This window comes from Ambystoma mexicanum, chromosome 7q (genome assembly GCF_040938575.1).
Source record: "Ambystoma mexicanum isolate Mex_15411 chromosome 7q, UKY_AmexF1_1, whole genome shotgun sequence".
Taxonomy (NCBI): Eukaryota; Metazoa; Chordata; class Amphibia; order Caudata; family Ambystomatidae; genus Ambystoma; species Ambystoma mexicanum.
This window is the reverse complement of record NC_090941.1, coordinates 996,780,499-996,802,207: the sequence shown is the minus strand read 5'-3', so window position 1 is coordinate 996,802,207 and position 21,709 is coordinate 996,780,499. Positions and strand designations below refer to the sequence as shown.

Sequence of the window (21,709 nt, the reverse complement as noted above, 5' to 3'; positions counted from 1 at the left end):
CACGATGTATTCCCCACTCTCCTCCAGCCACCCCACCCACCCCATCCCCACTCTCTCCCAGCCACCACCCACCCACCCCATCCCCACTCTCTCCCAGCCCCACCCACCCACCCCATCCCCAACTCTCTCCAGCCTACCAGCCCCACCCACCCACCCCACCCCCACTCTCTCCAGCCCCACCCACCCACCCCATCCCCACTCTCTCCAGCCCCACCCACCCACCCCCCATCCCCACTCTCTCCAGCCCCACCCACCCACCCCATCCCCACTCTCTCCAGCCCCACCCACCCACCCCATCCCCACTCTCTCCAGCCCCACCCACCCACCCCATCCCCACTCTCTCCAGCCCCACCCACCCACCCCATCCCCACTCTCTCCAGCCCCACCCACCCACCCCATCCCCACTCTCTCCAGCCCCACCCACCCACCCCAATCCCCCCACTCTCTCCAGCCCCACCCACCCACCCCATCCCACTCTCTCCAGCCCCACCCACCCACCCCATCCCCACTCTCTCCAGCCCCCACCCACCCACCCATCCCCACTCTCTCCAGCCCCACCCACCCCACCCACTCCCATCCCCACTCTCTCCAGTATCCCCACTCTCTCCAGCCCCACCCACCCCCCCATCCCCACTCTCTCAGCCCCACCACCCGCCCCATCCCCCACTCTCTCCAGCCCCACCCACCCGCCCCATCCCACTCTCTCCAGCCCACCACCCACCCCCCCTTCCCCCCTTCTCCAGCCCCACCCACCCGCCCCATCCCCACTCTCTCCAGCCCCACCCACCCGCCCCATCCCCACTCTCTCCAGCCCCACCCACCCGCCCCTTCCCCACTCTCTCCACCCCACCCACCCGCCCCATCCCCACTCTCTCTCCCACCCCACCCACCCGCCCCATCCCCACTCTCTCCAGCCCCACCCACCCGCCCCATCCCCACTCTCTCCAGCCCCACCCACCCGCCCCATCCCCACTCTCTCCAGCCCCACCCACCCGCCCCCACCCCACTCTCTCTCCAGCCCCACCCCACCCTCTCCAGCGAGCCCCACTCTCTCCAGCGAGCCCCCACTCTCTCCACCCATCCCCACTCTCTCCAGCCCCACTCACCCACCCATCCCCACCTCTCCAGCCCCACTCACCCACCCCCACTCTCTCCAGCCCCACTCCCCCACCCACCACCCCCCTCTCCACCCCCACCCCACTCTATCCCCCCAACCACCCCTATCCCCCCTCTCTCCACCCCCCCCCATCCACCCTATCCCCCCTCTCTCCACCCCAACCACCCACCCACCCTATCCCCCCTCTCTCCACCCCACCCACTCACCCACCCTATCCCCCTCTCTCCACAATCCCCCCTCTCCTCCACCCCCACCCACCCACCCAATCCCCCCTCTCTCCACCCCCACCCACCCACCCTATCCCGCCTCTCTCCACCCCCCACCCACCCTAGCCCCCCTCTCTCCACAAGCGCCCCTCTTTCCACCGTCACCCACCCACCCTATCCCCCTCTCCTCCACCCCCACCCCACCCACCCTATCCCCCCTCTCTCCACCCCCACCCACCCACCCTATCCCCCCTCTCTCCACCCCCACCCACCCACCCACCCTAGCCCCCCTCTCTCCCACCCCCACCCACCCACCCTATCCCCCTCTCTCCACCATCGCCCCTCTCTCCACCCCCACCCACCCCACCCACCCCCTCTCTCCACCCCCACCCACCCACCCTAGCCCCCCTCTCTCCACCCCCACCCACCCACCCTATCCCCCCTCTCTCCACCCCCACCCACCCACCCTATCCCCCCTCTCTCCACCCCGACCGACCCACCCACCCTAGCCCCCCCGCTCCCCACCCCGACCCACCCACCCTATCCCCCCTCACCCCCACCCACCCTAGCCCCCCCTCTCCCACCCCACCCACCCCCCCCTATCTCCCCTCTCTCCACCCCCACCCACCCACCCTATCCCCCCTCTCTCCACCCCCACCCACCCACCCGATCCCCCTCTCTCCACCCACTTTCTCTCCACCCCCACCCACCAACCCTATCCCCCCTCTCTCCCACCCCACCCACCCACCCTATCCCCCTCTCTCCACCCCCACCCACCCACCCTATCCCCCCTCTCTCCACCCCCACCCACCCACCCTATCCCCCCTCTCTCCACCCCCACCCACCCACCCTATCCCCCCTCTCTCCACCCCCACCCACCCTATCCCCCCTCTCTCCACCCCCACCCACCCACCCTACCCACCCTCTCTCCACCCCCACCCACCCACCCTATCCCCCCTCTCTCCACCCCCACCCACCCACCCCATCCTCCCTCTCTCCACCCCCACCCACCCACCCCATCCTCCCTCTCTCCAACCCCACCCCCCTCCTCCAACCCACCCACCCACCCCACCCTCCCTCTCTCCACCCCCTCTCTCCAACCCCACCCACCCACCCCACCCCCCCTCTCTCCACCCCCACCCACCCCCTCCACCCCCCCTCTCTCCACCCCACCCCCCCCTCTCGCCACTCCCACCCACCCCACCCCCCCTCTCTCCACTCCCACCCCCCCACCCCCCCCGCTCCCCCCCTTTCTCCACCCCCACCCACCCACCCCACCCCCCCCTTTCTCCACCCCCACCCACCCACCCCCACCCCCCTTTCCTCCACCCCCCCCACCCCACCCACCCCACCCCCCTTTCTCCACCCCCACCCACCCACCCACCCCACCCCCCTTCTCCACCCCCACCCACCCACCCCACCCCCCTTTCTCCACCCCCACCCACCCACCCCACCCCCTTTCTCCACCCCCACCCACCCACCCCACCCCCCCTTTCTCCACCCCCCACCCACCCACCCCACCCCCCTTTCTCCACCCCCACCCACCCACCCCACCCCCCTTTCTCCACCCCCACCCACCCACCCCACCCCCCCTTTCTCCACCCCCACCCACCCACCCCACCCCCCTTTCTCCCCCCCCCCACCCACCCACCCCACCCCCCTTTCCTCCACCCCCACCCACCCACCCCACCCCCCTTTCTCCACCCCCACCCACCCACCCCACCCCCTTTCTCCACCCCCACCCACCCACCCCACCCCACCTTTCTCCACCCCACCCACCCACCCCCCCCCCTTTCTCCACCCCCACCCCACCACCCCACCCCCCTTTCTCCACCCCCACCACCCCCCTTTCTCCACCCCCACCCACCCACCCCACCCCCCTTTCTCCACCCCCACCCACCCACCCCACCCCCCTTTCTCCACCCCACCCACCCACCCCACCCCCCTTTCTCCACCCCCACCCACCCACCCCACCCCACTTTCTCCACCCCCACCCCACCCACCCCACCCCACTTTCTCCACCCCCACCCACCCACCCCCACCCCCCTTTCTCCACCCCCACCCACCCACCCCACCCCCCTTTCTCCACCCCCACCCACCCACCCCACCCCCCTTTCTCCACCCCCACCCACCCACCCCACCCCCCTTTCTCCACCCCCACCCACCCACCCCACCCCCCTTTCTCCACCCCCACCCACCCACCCCACCCCCTTTCTCCACCCCCACCCACCCACCCCACCCCCCTTTCTCCACCCCCACCCACCCACCCCACCCCCCTTTCTCCCACCCCACCCACCCACCCCACCCCCCTTTCTCCACCCCCACCCACCCACCCCACCCCCCTTTCCCACCCCCACCCACCCACCCCACCCCCTTTCTCCACCCCCACCCACCCACCCCACCCCCTTTCTCCCACCCCCCACCCACCCACCCCACCCCCCTTTCTCCACCCCCACCCACCCACCCCACCCCCCTTTCTCCACCCCCCCACCCCCCTTTCTCCACCCCCCCTTTCTCCACCCCCCCACCCCCCCTTTCTCCACCCCCCCCTTTCTCCACCCCCACCCACCCACCCCACCCCCCTTTCTCCACCCCCCTTTCTCCACCCCCACCCACCCACCCCACCCCCCTTTCTCCACCCCCCCCCACCCACCCACCCCACCCCCCCTTTCTCCACCCCCACCCACCCACCCCACCCCCCCTTTCTCCACCCCCACCCACCCCACCCACCCCCCTTTCTCCCACCCCCACCCACCCACCCCACCCCCCCTTTCTCCACCCCCACCCACCCACCCCCACCCCCCCTTTCTCCACCCCCACCCACCCACCCCACCCCCCCTTTCTCCACCCCCACCCACCCACCCCCCCTTTCTCCACCCCCACCCACCCACCCCAACCCCCTTTCCCCCCACCCCCACCCACCCACCCCAACCCCCTTTCCCCACCCCCCTTTCTCCACCCCCACCCACCCACCCACCCCCCCCTTTCTCCACCCCCACCCACCCACCCCACCCCCCCTTTCTCCACCCCCACCCACCCACCCCGTCTCCCCTTTCTCCACCCCCACCCACCCACCCCGTCTCCCCTTTCTCCACCCCCACCCACCCACCCCGTCTCCCCTTTCTCCACCCCCACCCACCCTCCCCGTCTCCCCTTTCTCCACCCCCCACCCACCCTCCCCGTCTCCCCTTTCTCCACCCCCACCCACCCACCCCGTCTCCCCTTCTCCACCCCCACCCACCCCACCCCGTCTCCCTTTCTCCACCCCCACCCACCCACCCCGTCTCCCCTTTCTCCACCCCCACCCACCCACCCCGTCTCCCCTTTCTCCACCCCCACCCACCCACCCCATCCTCCCCTTTCTCCACCCCCACCCACCCCACCCCATCTCCCCTTTCTCCACCCCCCACCCACCCACCCACACCCCATCTCCCTTTCTCCACCCACCCACCCACCCACCCCATCTCCCCTTTCTCCACACCCACCCACCCCATCCCCCCTTTCTCCACCCCCACCCCCTCTTTTCTCCACCCCCACCCACCCACCCTATCCCCACTCTCTCCACCCCCACCCACCCACCCTATCCCCACTCTCTCCACCCCCACCCACCCACCCTATCCCCACTCTCTCCACCCCCACCCACCCACCCTATCCCCACTCTCTCCACCCCCACCCACTCACCCTATCCCCACTCTCTCCACCCCCACCCACCCACCCTATCCCCACTCTCTCCACCCCCACCCACCCACCCTATCCCCACTCTCTCCACCCCCACCCGCCCTATCCCCACTCTCTCCACCCCCAAACACCCACCCACCCTATCCCCACTCTCTCCAACTACGCCCACCAACCTTATCCCCACTCTTTCCAACTCTTTCCAACTCCGCCCACCCACTCTCTCCCCCTTCCGACACCCTCCCACCCTACTTCCAATATCTCCACCGCCACCCACCCTACCTCCATTCTCTCCACCCCAACCACCCACCCTACACCCTCTCTCTCTACCCCACCCACCAAACTCTCTACAAACGTCCCCACTCTTTACCTCCTCTCATAATTCCTCTCACACTCTTGCTTTATTTGGTACCCTCTGACTCTGAGCCTTTCTCACTCATATTTCCTCTTCTCATTATCAATGGTGCCCTCTCTCAATCGCTGCCTCCCCTGCTCTGTTGTCCATCTCATTCTCTTGCACACCTGCACCCCTTATCGCAACCTCTTTTAAAACTATGCACTCTCCTCCTTGCACCCTGGTGCCTATAAATGCAAAATGCAAAGAACAGCAGTAAACAACAAAACTATTGGCATTGCCAATGCTTGTTATCTATTAAGGGTGCAAGCCTCGCTCAGGCTCAGCTACCTCCATCACACACACTAGACTAATGGGAGCTGACATTTGGAACAACTGCTCAGTATATGCCACTGAGATCAACTGCACGTGCCCCAGTGTTACCTCTTGAATAGCCTGAAACGAGGGCTCCCAGAAGGATGCCTAGGTTATGCACTGGTGGGAGGGACTGGTGTTATTCTTCCCACACTCCCTCTAACTCACAGAGAGTAGTTCAGGTTCAGCCATTCTCTCAACAGCACATTGATAGTCATTGCCACAGGGTAGCCATGCTAAGTTGGCGGCTACTTTGGCATTCTTCATCGCTGAAGGAACAGGTTCCTGGCACATCTTCAGCAGCCAGGTATGTTAACAAAGAAAAAGAGGTTGATTCTTGACCAATCGCATTGATCCCTGAACTGAGAGATCTTATCTTAAGTTCTCCTTTCTGAACAGGTTATGGTGGCTACCAAATCCAACATCGCAAATAGCATTGTGAATGGACACATGTTCCCTTCATTTTCTTTGTTTTACAGTAGCTGCTCTACTTTGTAATCATTCGCTTTTAACATGATTGCTTACCATGATCTCTGCCAGGTGTTGCAATGCATTTTTAGACTCTTAAGTTAATGTACTAAATGCATTTAAATTTAAATGTTTTGGACATTTTTCATTTGCAATCAAATTCAATTGTTTTCTACTTCTTTTCGCTTTCTCGCTGTAGTGGCAGTCTATGGTACCTATGACGACAGCAGTGTTACCAGGATATCGGACCATGAACCCGTGCCCAGTCTATGAGCGTGAAAGCCAGACGGTGTTCCTGTTCTTTACCTGTGTACGCCTGCACTACACAGAAGGTCATCAGATCTTATCTGGCAAGAATGCGGCCAGGCTTTGCTTCATCACTAGCAAGGACAATGGTACTACATGGAGCCAGTTGACCGACTTGACCCGAAGTGTTATCGGGCATGATATTGTGGATTGGGCAACCTTTGCGGTGGGACCTGGACACGGCATCCAGCTACATTGCGGCCGCCTTATCATTCCAGCATACGCCTATTTCATACATCGCAGCTGCTTCTCTCTGCCAGTACCCTGCTTCACAAAGCCGCACTCACTCATCTTCTACAGTGATGATGGCGGGAGGAGTTGGCACAAGGGAGGGGTGATCCAGAAACTGGTGACCGGGGAGTGTGAGGTGGCAGAGCTGGCATGCAGTGATGGCACATGCCAGTTATACTGCAGTGCAAGGACTGGTAAGCGCTGCAGGGCGGAGGCCATCAGTCAGGACTCTGGGGGGGACTTTAGGGAATCATACATGTGCAAGGCCCTTTGCGAGCCACCTCATGGATGCCAGGGAAGTATTGTGGGCTTTCTACCTCCTGATGAGTATCAGGAAGAAGAAAACAGCATTCAACAAGAGGAGGAGCGCTGTGGGAAGGAAAACTTCATCCGAAAAAGCACTCTCTCCTGGTTGATCTATTCCCACCCAACCAGTAAGAAAAAGAGGGTGGACCTTGGCGTCTACCTCAATAAGTCCCCATTGACTCATGGCGGCTGGACTCACCCCTGGATCATTAACAAAGGACCGAGTGCCTACTCGGATTTAGTCACCATTGAAGGATATGGTGGCTTTGGGTGCCTCTTTGAGTGTGGAATTCATAATGCATATGAACAGATAGCGTTCCGGCAGTTTAGCATGGAAGAACTTATGTGCGGCCTGCTACGATGTTGATCTGGCTGCTCTTTTATGGGGTTTCTGAACAGTAAATATTCCGTGTTTGAAGAGGTTACCAATAAGCAACCACCCTGAAGTCTGCTAGACCTTCTGCGTCACCTTCGATGCTTAGCTTTGCATGTTTACAAACTTGGGTTACGGCAAGCCATAGACACCGATTTTGGTCATCGGAAGGGCTTCCATTTTGTTACTCTGTGCCATGACATTATGACATTACAAGAGCAGCACTAGTTAGAGGCAATTCATCTGTGAACGCAACAGGGACAAACGCGGAATAGCATGAAGCATGAGCAAGAGAGGAGAGGTCAGTAGTAGTCCTGCTTGAACAAGTATGAGCACCTTCAAACTGACCGAATTTCCACTGTTGCAAAGTCTCCCCAAATTTCCAAACCTTGAAGGTGATTCAGCTGTGATTCTATGATTTTGGGTTCCTGTCCTCCGCTGAGCCTTAAATAGGCCACAGGGAAAGGTTTATTCCTCCTGCCTCTAGTATAAAGTTAATTACTTATTTATTTCTATATTGGGTTGGGTGACTGTACCGAACATCTGCGTGATCTAGAAATAGATGCTTGACCACCGTTAGTGGAAAAAGAAAAAATACATATTCTTTTGTGAGGTAATCAAGAATTAGCCTAATATCAGAATGTATCATTTATTTCCAGCATGGGTGGTCTTAGAGGTAAAAGTAGAAAAAAATGAAAATATTTTATTCTTAAATCAAGGCACCCATTGGGTGCTAGAAATATTTGTTTTCTATCACTAGCACAAGGTTTCTACCCACTGGAAATACTTGTATTCAATTTCCAGTGTGGCATGGCCTCCCATAAGCTTGGGCTTACCTAGCACTAACAATAGGAAGTAAACTAGAAATAGGGAAAGGACTATTTCTTAGAAAGCATGAGTGGCCGATGTGGTAGGAGAGATCTATCAAGTGGTAAGGGCTTGTCAGCGACCGATCAGTGAGTTTAGGGGTGTCAGAGAATGTGTGGACAAGAGAGTGGGAGGGTCTGGCGCATTATAAAGTGTGCAATGGTCTGGCGTTTTCAAACCCCAAGGGGAACTTGCGAAAGTGACCATGAGAGTATTTGCGAGTCACATTTCCACAGGTTCAAGTTGGCCTAGCAAAAAGATCAGAGGAAGTAAAACATGGATTTCACTCGAAACTAATTCATGATAGCATGGGGAGAAGTACTCTTGTGAAGCTAATGCATGAACGCATGTTCAAGGTTTTATCATTGTATTTTCAATCATTGGCTAATGTACGTATATGTGGACTAAGGTAAACGGGGCAGTGTTGGTCTGGACACATCCAAGTGGGGTTGCTGCTAACAGAGCAAAATACTTCAGGGCAAAGTAGACAGAAGACTTGAAGAAATCTGCTAGAAATGATACCAGCGACTGCAAGAATGTTCAAGCTAAGGGAAGAGGAGCACAGGTCTGGAGCCACTCTTAGAAACATGATTATTTCATTATTGAGGCATGTCAGTTGCAACGAAGGACCTACAGTAGAAGGACAAGAGTTCACAATCTCACAAGAAGAACAGGGATCGGCAAAGTCAGTATTCTTTACTTGTGAGCATTGCACAAGTATTTGCCAGGCATTGGCGTCACATGTCCGGATGCTACCACAGTGTGTTAGCTATTGCACTCATATGCCAAGCAATGACCATAATTAGCCATGATATGCATTTTAACTCACATCGTGTCTAGCTGTCATATGGCAGGTATTGCCTTCAGAACTAAGGCCAGATACTTGTATAACATTTGCACATTTTGTCAGATCCCAAATACGCTCAACTTTCCTGGGATATAGCCAGTTAGCATAGGAGTGTCAGGCTTAATTATGCCCAGTTAGCACAGCATGATGATTTCGTATTATGACCAGCTAGCACAACAGCGCCATAGTTAACAAAGCATTGTCATATTTCATTAGGCTCCATTAGTGCAGCAGAACAAGATTCCTTTATGCCCATTTAGCACAGCAGTGACCGCTTTCTATATGCCCATTAGCACAGTGGTACTAGATTCCATTATGCCCAGTTAGCATGACCAGATTGTATTATACATAGTTAGAACAACGATGTTAGCAAAGCAGTGCCAGATTCCATTGTGCCTGGTTCGCAAAGCAGTGAGATTCCAATGTGCTTAGGTGGTACACCAGTTAGAAATTCCACTGTACCTGTTAGCACAGTAGTGCCAAATTCCATGATGTCCTATTAGTGGAGTAAGGTAAGATTTAATGATGTCACATTCGACCTGCAGCAGCAGATTCCATTACGCCAATTTGGCAGAGTAACCAAGATTTGTTTATACCAAGCACACTCTGCAGTGCCAGATCCCATTATGCCCAATTAGCACAGCAGTGGTATATTATGCTCAGTTAGCATAGTAAATCTAGAATCCATTTTGGGCAGCTATGCAGGATTACATTATCTCCAGTTATTATTATTATTATTTTATTTGTTGAGTGTTGACCTAGCTTCGAGAAGCAACGGACCGCTTTACAGAGGTATACACCAACACAGATGTATACCGGAGCACTTTACAGAGGTGTACAACACTACAGATGCATAACGGAGTGCATTTCAATGGTAACAACAGAACAGATATACAGCGGGTGGTAGGATACAGTGGGGGTCCTTATCATTGTAGCAGCACATCACATTAGGACCAGTTACGCAGTGTGGGCAGCTTCCATTATACCTAGTTTGCACAGCTATTTCAGAGTCTATCATGCAAGTACTACAGCTGTACCCAATTACATCATGCCAGATTCGATTCGTCTAAGCATGAATGGTAAAACTAGTTTCTAGTATTCCAATTTAGCATGGTCCATTCTGATTCTAATACGCCTAGTTATCACAGTAAAGCCAAGTTCCAGTATGCTCAGTTAATCTGGCAATGATAGAAACATGTGTGCGCAGTTAGCACAGCAAAGCAAGATTCAATTATACACAAGTACTAAATAAAGCATGTTGTCTGTATTCACAGTTAGGAAAGTAAGTTCAGATTTTATTATGCTTAGTTAGCAAAATTATCCCTGAACCTGTTATGCCCAGTAAGTAAGCCATTTAGTATAGTAGGGCCAAATTACATTATTCTCAATAAAGGTAGTAAATCCTGATTCTGTAATTTAAAATTAGCAGTACAGGAGATCACGTGTCCTGGGAGAGGGGCATTGATACATTCCCACAGCCCCACCCTGCTCAATTGCCTTGCTGCCATCGACAAAGCCTTGGGGAACAGGATGGTCTGGTGGAGGGCTGTGAACATGAAAGGTAGTGTCCTTGTTCTCCTCCCTGTCCTTCAGCTCTCCAACCTGCAGTAAGTAACTGCTATGCCAGGGACCTGAAAGAGCCTCTTAAATTGCAGGGGCGCTGCTTTGCTCTTGTGCCTCACCTGCAACTCTGGGCCGCTGGCCAGGGGAGCAGGTAGAAGGATGAGAGTTTGAAGGACACACCCCTCTCCTGCTGCAGTCTGAGTTCATCGGGGGGGGGGGGGGATTCAGGGCAAAATACATTTTCTGGAAGGTATGGATAGGCCATTAAAACTCAAGGATAATCTGACATATGTGATGTGATATAAGGTGATCCTTTATAACACATCTATGCTTTTTTGCCAGCCTCATTGCTCATGGCTCTGAAAGAAAGAAGGGGCTTGCAGCATTAGTGCGGTAGATGGGAGGAATATGCGAAACCTGAAGCGTTAACGAGTGTAGGTTAGAAGTGCCCATGTCCGGAGTGTCTGTATGGTTCTATGTGATTTGTAGCAGTGACACTTGGGTATGTTTTCAATCTGGTATTGGGACACATGGATAGGCACTGGCATGGAGGTGCAAGGGTCTCTGATAGAAATAAAGATGTGGTGGGCCATGCAAGGAGCTCTGACCTTCTACTCCAAGGTTGTTATGTGGGTGCTGATAGGTATAAAGCGGTCACATATGTGGGGGTCGATGTGCATTGTGTAATGGTGCTAATAGGTAGAAAGGCAAGACACTAAGTTATGGAAAGGAGAGGATGTTTGGGGTTCATGAGGAGTCTTGTTATTGAAGGCTAGATTGAAACGTGTGTTTTACAGAATGCTCCATCCTGTCCTATGTCATCTTCAATCTCTGCATCAAACCTAAGGGTACTCCTTGCAAACAGCTACATCTAGATCCACCAACACGCCAATGGCACACATCTTAACCTAAAGATCAATTAGATCATCGACATCTATCTACTCAAGCTCTCTACATCCCTCATCCAATCCTGGATGTCAAGCACCTACCTGAAGTGCAACCCTACAAAGACTGAATTAATTCACATAGGAATCCACACCAAGCAATCCCAAGTCCAGAAGTGGCTGATGGACATGAAGCTCAATGGATTCATGCCAAAAATCTTACGCAGTGCAAAGTCTCTCTGCTTAACCATTGACTGTTGTTAGGCAGATCTTTCTTAAGCCATGTGGTCATGTCTTTACGTGTATCCTCCTGATTTAGACACTGCAAGTGATACCCTCAAGCTCAACAGTCACTCCAAGTGGCAGAGCAGTCCAGGCTTAACTCTCAGGAGGTGGAGTGGGGTGCTTAGCAAGTACAGTACACACTTTTCATTTAATGCCAGTTAGAGAATATACATGTTATAAAATGAAATCTTTATATAAGAATAGGCAAAGACAAAAACACACTTACAAGTAAGTAAACCTTGTAAAACAAAAGATGCCAAAATGTAGCAAGTAAGTAAAATGTTTCAAGAAGGGTTTTCAGACTTCAGTAAAAGAGTCTTCCCTAGAAACGAAAATTCAGTAAGAGGTAACACCTGGGCCCGCATGTTTAAGGAGACCAAGGGAGAGCAGTAGTGCGAACAAGTGCAGTCTTGGACAGAAGAGTTACCTTCATCCAAAAGTGCCCCTGAGGAGCACTTCCTACTATTCCGATGGGGTCAAGCCACAGGAGACCCTGGGTGAAGAAAAGAGACCCAAGGATGAAGAACGAATGAGGAAAAGACTTGCCAGCTTCTACGAAGAGTCAGGAAAGGAATACCCAGGGACCAAAAAGCAATTCTGCCACTGAGATATGGCAGTCGCTGTTCACATTGCTTGGTGACCACCTTAGTATCCAGTGGTACGACACTGCTGCTGGAGGGACACCAAGCCCCTTATGAAGGATGATTATTCATGATTTGGTGATTCCCAGGTCCAGGACCTTTGCCGGATGAGCTGAAGTGCAGAGCAGATGCAGTCATTGGTGTGGCAAAATTCCCATTTTGCCATTAGGCAGAGGATTCAGCTTCTGAGGATGGGGTTGGCATGAGAAAACTCCAAGGAAGAATGTTCATTCCAGATTTTCTTCTAGAGTCACACCAAAGAGGAGCCAGCCACCAAAGAAAGACAGAGAGATGAATTTGGCTGAGCCGTTGGACGGTCTGAGGCAGCACGAGGCCGCAGAGCTTGCTACGTAATATAGCTTGACCCACAGTGATTCTGGTTTCCTGTGTTGAAGATTCTCTGGTTGATTCAGCACTGAGAGTGTTCAGAGTCCTGGCATCGATGGGGATGCTTCTGGATCAGTCAGAGGAGCTTCAGAGAGAGTTGGCCTTGTGCCGAAGCTGTGAACCAGTTCTGCCCACCAGATCAGAGGAAAGGAGTGCCTTTGTATGTTTCTTGTGGTCATCCTAGAAGGGCAGAGCTTTGCTGTTTGTTTCTTCCAAGCGTCAAAGGATGCTGGTGCAGAACTCCAGTCTTTCTTTGAGCAGCAGGCCCTCGATCGTGCAGATACAGTTTTCCAGCAGTAGACCATGTCAGTGGGGAAGGGCGTCTGCTTTTATCCTCTTTGAGAGGCAGTGAGTGAATAAAGAAACCCAATGAAACACCTAGACTAATTCAAACAAAGGGGGGGAAGGTAGACAATTGCAGACCATTTCTCCAAACAGTCTAATGCATTCTGGAAAGGTTTCTTGTTCAAAGACATGTGGGACGGGTAGGGGCTCCTCATGGATGTCCTTTTGACAGCAGTGTGTGAAAAGCACTCTTATTTTAAAAACACTTATAAAGCGCAGCGTACACCCAACGGCGTCTTGGCGCTAAGTTAGGCAAAACAGGGCAAATAAAAGAAACCTAACCGATAAAAACAAACCTAAAATAGGTAAGTCTTTAAAAAGCGCCTGAATAGTAAATAATCATTGGCCGCCCAAAGAGTATATGGGAGGGCGTTCCACAAGGAGGCGGTGGACACTGAAAAGGACTGACCACCCACACTAGTGAACTTGAACCGAGAAACCTCTACTACATGAGTTTCAGCAGATCGGAGCGCTCAACGAGGGACATTACACCTGAATTTCGCCTGTAGATAAGCAGCACCTACACCATACAGGGCTCGGTGTACCAAGCAGAGTGCTACTGAATGCACTTTCAACTGGAAGCCAGTGCAACCTACGCAGAATTGGAGAGGCCTGGGTGCTACAAGGGGCAGAAATGACTGCTTGTCGTACTGTCGCATTCTGCAAAATTTGCAGACGCCGGATAAGATAAGCAGGTTGTGCAAGAAATAACAAGTTGTAATAGTCTAAAGAGGAAAGTACCAAAGAAGAAACCACAGGTGCACAAAGATAATCAGGCAAGAAGGGAAGAACCTTACGCAGAATGTTCAATTTCAGGTCGCCTGCCTAGGCATACCACACTAGCCTGGGCCGCCATGAACAGGGTAGACATTGTTTTTCCCCCCAATATCTTTAACCATGGGGACCGGCGTAGGGCAGGGACCCAGTGAAGGGGGCCAAAAGAGAGGAGACCAAAGGGCAGCAGCAGCAGAATAACTCCCCACCAGGACCTCTGTCTTTTCCTTGACTCCTGTGGGTTGCTTAGATATTTCCCATTGTCTTCCTGATCCTGATTCAGTAATTGTGTTTCTCTGATCTGTTCCATGTTTTCTGGCTGCAACAGAAGGGCACTTTGGGAGATGCAAACCCTCTCAATTTGGTTTGTCGACAGGGTTTGGTCTACTCTACACTGGGACATCATTTTCAGCATCCTCCCTGGCTTATATTTCTTGACTGGGGTTTGTGTATGGTTTAACCTGCCAGCAATCTACCAGTCCGCTCCCCGGATTCACTGCCTCTGTGGGATAGGGGACTTCTTGTAGATTTAGTTCTACTTCGTTTGATCTGTGATCTGGGTCCAGATAGCATGGATCTGAGACAAGCTATTTGGATTTTTGTCAAGGTTTTCTCTCTGTAATCGCTGGGGATTCTGGGACATGTAGCGGTTAAATTTTGGGTTTTCCCAAGTGTTCTGCATATCTTGCCTTACTTTGCACTCTTATAGCTTACTTCATAGACCTATGGATACCGTTTCCAGGTCCATGTGACGTTGACCAATAGGGTCACTTTGTCACAATTGTCTCATGCACGAAGTGACATGAAACGTGTTTGTTTCCTAATTGATCCTTAACCTACTAACTCTAAATAGGAACTATGCCACGTATATCTTTTCAATGTATCTGATACCTTGAACAAGACGCTGTCTGCAGTGAAAGGTTAGCACATGCTCCTTCTCTCTATTGCCCTCTCTTTTCTTCTCTCACATATACCTCATCCTACTCCCTCTCACATCCAAACATCTATTCTTGGTGCTCCAAAGAGGCATTCCTGCCTGCGTGTGGGAAGCGTCTCTGATTGTGGTACTGAACTCTTGAAATTAAGGTCAACCCACAGCCTTCTTCGCTATGTTTTGTTTCTCACATGTCTAGTTTGAGAATTTAGGTGGAATCATACAAACCTACTTAACTAGCAGTTACATTAATAGAAAGTCAGAAAACGGTTTGCTGCATTTTTGCTTTGTTTCGGGTGACTTTTTCATCTCTTCCCCATTTCAGAAGACTGCCACAATATGTGATGTGCACGTGTATTTGTCACTGCTTGGTAACTTCACCCATGGATAAAGTCAAAGGTTTGATTGTTTAGAAAGTCCCTTTTGTACTTGTGATGGCCCTGTCAAGTGAACAAGGGCCATGAAAGATTAGTACGCCCAGAATCTGTCTCTTATGGTTCCTCAAACTAATTACGCTGTTTAGTCTACATATGGCACTAGAAATCTAGGGTGCAAAATCGATACCCATATCTCTGTATGGGGCTGAGATACTAAGGGCCAAGGGATGACAAGTGCTAAAAACAACTGGCTACAATGACTGGTTTTAATATAATGTGTAAACAATTGATGCCCCAAAGAAATTGGTTAGACCTCAAGCCAGTGGAGTAACTCGTGACTTTACATCTTTGGTTTGTAGTTTACATCTGGGCAAAATGGGAGCTACCGCTGTATAGAGATCAAGGAAGAGAGAACCTAAAGATGGAGATGTATATCTCATCCACGCTTTGGTTAGCCAATATTAAGCAAGTGTTTCAAATGCTTATGGCACCTACTTTTGAAACGATACTGTCACAGGAACCTTTTATACCAACCCCCATGCCGCTGTATTCTCACAGGAGGCTGCCTTGAAGCTTTCAGTGCCCCGTAGGTGGCCCTTCATAGAAAGGGTATGTTGAAATACTACAAATAAAGGTCCAATAAAGACTCAAGCTTCCAATGAGCTTCAAATCTCTGTGAAATGAATGGACTCTCCAAAGAAGGAAGGGTGATCTCATCTTAGTATTTTCCTTTTTGCCTCACAATAGGCCTCTAAAGCCGGTATAGCGTCATTTTATCAACACCCAGTTTTACGACAGGTGTTTTGGTGAAATAATTTTTGGGCATGTGGGCACAGGCATATAAAGGGTTGGGGGCTCGGGAATGAAAACAAAATAGGCACATCACGGGGGGGGCAGCCAATCCCTTTACACAGGTCTGTTGCTGTATTTACATATTGAGCAATGTCTCTAGGACCATGTGCAGGGGCCTGTCCAGATTTACACCTTCAATCCCATAATCACCACCACTATTTTGCACATGCTCCTCTTCTTCGTCAGCAAATTACCTCCATTATTTTGTGAACTTCAATTCCAAGTCACAGCACGTCCCCATCAGCCCTCTCACTTCAAATGCTGTCTTTACATGCGTACTGCCACGCTCCCCTCTAGTCAAGACAGTGCACTGCATTACTCTGGCAGTTGCACTTACCTACATGTAATCACCTCAGTGGAGGAGTGGGGGGTTGTTTGTCTTTCTCCAAACCTCTCTTGACTACATGGTAGCAGCACATAGCATAAGAAAATGCTCTGCTTTTCTCTGTAGTCTTTTGGGCGTGTAATCACCCAAACACCTTTTAAATGCCACTGTCTTTACCCACCAACCTCTAGGGAATGTGGACTGCTCTCATATCCCTGCTGTACTGCTCTGTGACACATATAGGGGTGTAGAATTGAACTTGGGAATCAAAGATAAAAGCAGGTCCCTGGCATTTTATACAATAGTGAACTTTGGTTAAGGCAGGCGGAAGTGCAATGGCTACAAGGTTTTGACAGTGTTGTAATTTGTGAGCAATATCAATCAGATGTCTGCCATAGGTGACTAGACATGTTTGTATGGAATTTCACCTAGGCACATTGCCAATGTAATTTTGAACAGGAAAATGGAATTCGTTTGGTATCCTTGAACAATTTCGTTTACATCTAATAAATTGAAAGTTGAATGTACACAATATTTAATGTGTTATATCACAAATTTGTAAAGCGCAAACAGTCACCCAAAGGACCTCTTGGCACTAAAAACCCAGGGAGGTTCACCATGATAGAGCACCGGTAGATTTATCGATTTCAACGCTTTAAGAAACACGGAATGATTCTCACTAGCCTGCAATAAGAGGGGAAGAGAATTCCACAGATTTGCTGCCGCTACCGATAAAGCACGTTCCCCTATACAGGTTAATCTAAAGCAAGGAACTTGGATACAAAAGGTCTCCATAGAACGATTAACCTAGCACAATTATAATTATATGTATGTGACATGGTTGGTTGAAGCCAATTTTTAACCAATAAAAAAAATACAATGAATCAACATGGCTGTGTTACTATGCCACAATATATGATCTATTTTTATGGAATCGGGGTGAGGGGGGACAGCAACTGTGCAAAAGACTGGAATGTCTGAAGCAATTGGGAATCATTTTTTCTGTTTAATATTTTTATTGTTTTTGAAATAGTTATTATTATCAAATAAATTGTTACATTTTAAAATCATTTTTCTGTTTGATATGGTGCTATGGACACCATATCCTAGAGCAAAGATGCAAACATTTTGTTCTCCACCAAATGACAGCCTTCAAAGGACAAACTCTACGGGGATAATAAAGGAGCTGCTTACAGGACATAGGTTAATATGATCTACTGCACGACCCAGTATTGCAAAGCAGCATCAGGTACAAGAAGGAATGGAGGCATTTTGAGATAAACGATGATGGAGAGGTTAAATTGTAGTCTGTAATGGACTTCTCGAAGGTTATTAGACTGATGCCCTGGCGGAGATTCGAACTCAAACACAGGGAGAATAAGAGCACATTTTGAGGCATGCAGCCATGTACATCAACACACACTCTACAAGAAAGCCTAAAAAGAGTGCTGGACCCAAGGGAGCTACTCCCGACTGAAAGGCAAAGCAGAGCATTCGTTTTTGCAAACAACATAAGAGTACGTTATGGCAAAGCAGTTGGAAGGCATGTTGTGCACATAGCAGGCATTCATACGTGCTTTAAGAAATATGAATCAAGCATTGTGATTTAAAGAAGTAGATATGGGATCCCCACGTGGAAGGTAGGACATGCTTGATGTACACTTACAATGCAAATGTAGCCAATCTGGTAGAAATCTAGTGTATATAACATACTGATGGATATGTTCACAGAGTGGGTTAGAAGTTAAGGAGGTCTCCCTTTGCTATAAGAGGTCTATATCAATTTGGAAAAGAAGTGAAATATTTCTGTTTCTATTATATTAATTATGCTCAGCACCACAAACTAAATCATGTATTTGGAGCACATGGAAACTGGTCGATGGACAACAAGATCTAGAACAGATGCAGAGAAATACTATATTGCAGGGTTTAGAAGGCAGAAAAGAATTTAGAAAGTTACCCTTCACCGTACTATATGCCAATCAAGAGATCAATGAAGATGGATGACTGGATCCCAAATACCAAGTGAACTGCCACATTTTGAACCCCCTTGATGGAGGTCAAGTAAATAGGAAGGCAGTACTAGATAAAGGGCTTTGACATAGTCAAGAGAGGTGCTATAAAAGGTCAGACGGTCACATGATGGGACAAAGTTTGAAATGGGGCTCTCGGCTAACAGCACCTTTTTGAGCCATCAGGCTGAAATCAGCATCCCAATCACTCCTAGATTTCTTACCCCAGAAGAGAAAATTGTGGTTTAGCCAAAGGATGTGGGTGGAGATTAAATGTTATCAGACAGGTTTTGGACAATCAGCAGGACATCAGTCTCAGCTGCTTTGGGCTTTAACCTCCTGGAAATAAGCCAAAGGCCAATCTTAGACAAAATCTCCCCAATTAAGGAAAGGTTTTCATCCAGACTTTTGACATGTCTGCATAGGAGTGATACATAGGATTATGATCTCTGTGTAATTGTAGGAGAGGTGGGAGAGTAAACAAGAGACGAGACATGACAAACCCTGCAGGACACCACCATCCACAGACACTGGTCCAGATGAAAATGGACCTAGCTTCACTCTCTGGCCACGAGTAGATAGAAAATAATCTAGTCAGTCCAAAGACACTCCAGTGATGCGGGCCACAGAACCAAGCCAGTTGATAAGTGATTTGTGGTCCTCTGCGTTGACACTGTGAAGAGGGGCCTAGCAAAACAAAGAGAGAAAAAGCTCCCTCATCCGCTTCCAGCAGGAGGAGTAACGGAAATTAATTTCAAAGATGTTTTACATATTTCAATAGTGTGGATGTGCCAAATGTTGGGGGTTTAATGGTAAAGTCTTTAATACAGTTGCAAACCCTGTATCAGCTACTGGGATCAATGTTCTTTGAATATTTACAAATGTTTTCCTATTAATATCCTAAATCTGCTTTGGTGTGCAGCAGTAACATGCCCTAAGTAAACTGTTTGAGTAACTTATCATCTAGACTTGATGTGTGGCTTGAATATACCAAATGTTTAGAACCCATGATGAAGCAGCCGATCAAACCCATGCACAAGACTGGATCACTGAAGTGGTTACGCAAGTTTCATAAGAATATTGGGCAAAGCTATGTTATAAAATGAATAGCATGGTGCATTATGCTGACCTCAGCAGTATGCATGGTTTACGCGGCAGGAAATCTGGACAAATTCCAAAAGGGAGGTGAGATTATATGTTTTAGAATTTTCAAAAAGATTTAAAAGTGCAGCATGGAATGTTGGGTAGGCAGTGCTATCTTTATTGAAAGTGAATATCTTTAAAGAAAATGGTGATATGAAATTTGTGGCCATGGCAGTCACGAGACACTTACAATGGGACCTACAATTGAAATACAGGAGGTGTGAATATGAAACATGGTCATTTTTGAAAATGTGTTATTTTTTAGGGAAAAGCATCTAAATATTGTTTAGACACCATTACCAGTTTTGCGGGAAACACTATGGCTGATTTGTTTCAAGTCAATTAAGTTATAACATGTTAATTGTGAATTAAATCTTTGTTCTTTCTAAGCAACAATGCATGTTTTCTAAAGAAACATTGGAATGGGGGCAATACTCTTTAAAGAAGATGTAAAATGTGCAAAAATGCAATAAAGAGGAACTATAATTCTATCATGTTCTCTACATTTATAGTCAACCAGATTTACTGATATTCAAGAATAGCTTGATAAGTCACAGCAGTTTATTCAAAATAGTAAGACTCACTCCCATCCTTCATGTAACCCCTTTTCCTAGCAAACAACACTATACAGTTTCAGTGGTTCACATACACCAAATATAAGAGATTAGTACGGAACCTTGGAGGTCAAACCAACCAAGAGCCTGAAGTCTGCTTGGACACTGTAAATCATTGCAGTTTTGGGACGCGACTGCCGAAAAAGGTGAGCACATGGAATGAAATTGATCAACTATTAATGCCACGCATGATTTTGTTCATTGCCACCATTTGTCAAGCTCAGCCGCATCAGCTCAGTTGTGGAATCTTTTTTAACCCTACAGTCTGGGGATGCAATAGCTTGAGTGTGAGACATTCGCCTAAGGTGGTGACTTGGTGTTCTCATCACTTGTTAGACCTAGAAGGAGATAATCAAGTCCCCAGGAATTAGGTACCTAACCACTCTATGGAAGATTTGACTTCAAGCCAGAAACCCTGCAACGCCAGGCACACCTGCCCCACCTGCAAATAGAACCCTCCTCACCACATTTTCTCCTGCAAGAGTCACATAGATCTTATTCAAAAAGGTCAGTGTACAGTACCACTCATGTAAAAGCTAGTACAAGTGTCCAGAGTTTGTGGTTAGGAAGAAATGTTGTGCCCTTGCACCCAAATCCTTTCCCATTCTGGGAAGCCTATAGAAATATTGAAATCCCTTTCCCATACTGGAATGTATGTTTCCAAATTGGAGTATCTTGTGTTTACAGGCCCTTTGTACAGAGTTGAGATAAGGCCTTTGCTAGTGCTCGCGCCTTGTAAAATCTTTTCAAAGGACGTAGGTGGTCTGGCTCCCCTCCCTTTGTTGCCTCTTAGGAGTGCCAGATGGCACACCATTTGTACTGAATTCTGTCATTCTCTGATATGTCTAAATCTGACCTGCAGTTAGAAAAGGACTTAAAAGCGCCTCACCCAAATAGGTCAGTTGTAAGGTGGGATACCTTTCATCAAGAGTTTAACAAGTGTCCCGTCCTTTTTCCACGCCCCTGAACCACGTTAAATGTAATTGCACCTCAATCATTTTATATAAATTTGATAAGAGCCCCAATAAATTTAATGGAACCCCCCAAAAATATAATGGCCCCCAAATAATTGAATCGCACCCTAAACATTTTTATATCAAATGTGTATGAATTTTAGATAAATGCGATAAGAACTTTAATGGATTGTCTATAAAAAGGTATAGGTCTATGGGTGGTTATAAGGCTATGATGCTATTAGTGGTGGGTCTTACAACTCGGATATATTGCTGTCACTGTGGCCTTGAAAACATGTGCTCTTCAGACTTCTCTGGGGCTATCCAGCGTGGTGTCAAGGAAACTGTAATTATGAACAGCTACAGTTACGATGAGGGGAAAACAGCCCCCGGCAGCTCCGGCGATTGCAATGATAGTTATACACCTTACTATCTTATGGGAGGAGGCAACAGTATTGATGCAATGGAGGACTTGATGGCAAACTGCAGCTGGGAAGGTCATTGAGAACATGGCT

The 21,709-nt window shown here is 50.0% G+C and overlaps 1 protein-coding gene across 1 annotated transcript in view; it reads left to right on the top strand.

The window, feature by feature from the left end:
- The window catches only part of LOC138528488 (sialidase-3-like), a 283,546-nt gene extending 263,428 nt beyond the window's left edge, over positions 1-20,118 (top strand). Inside the window, exon 3 of the mRNA XM_069640149.1 lies at positions 6,375-20,118. Within this exon, the coding sequence (XP_069496250.1) occupies positions 6,375-7,385 (1,011 nt within the window). The 3' untranslated portion in view covers positions 7,386-20,118. The remainder of the gene's footprint in view (positions 1-6,374) is intronic.
- The last annotated feature ends 1,591 nt before the right edge of the window (positions 20,119-21,709 follow it).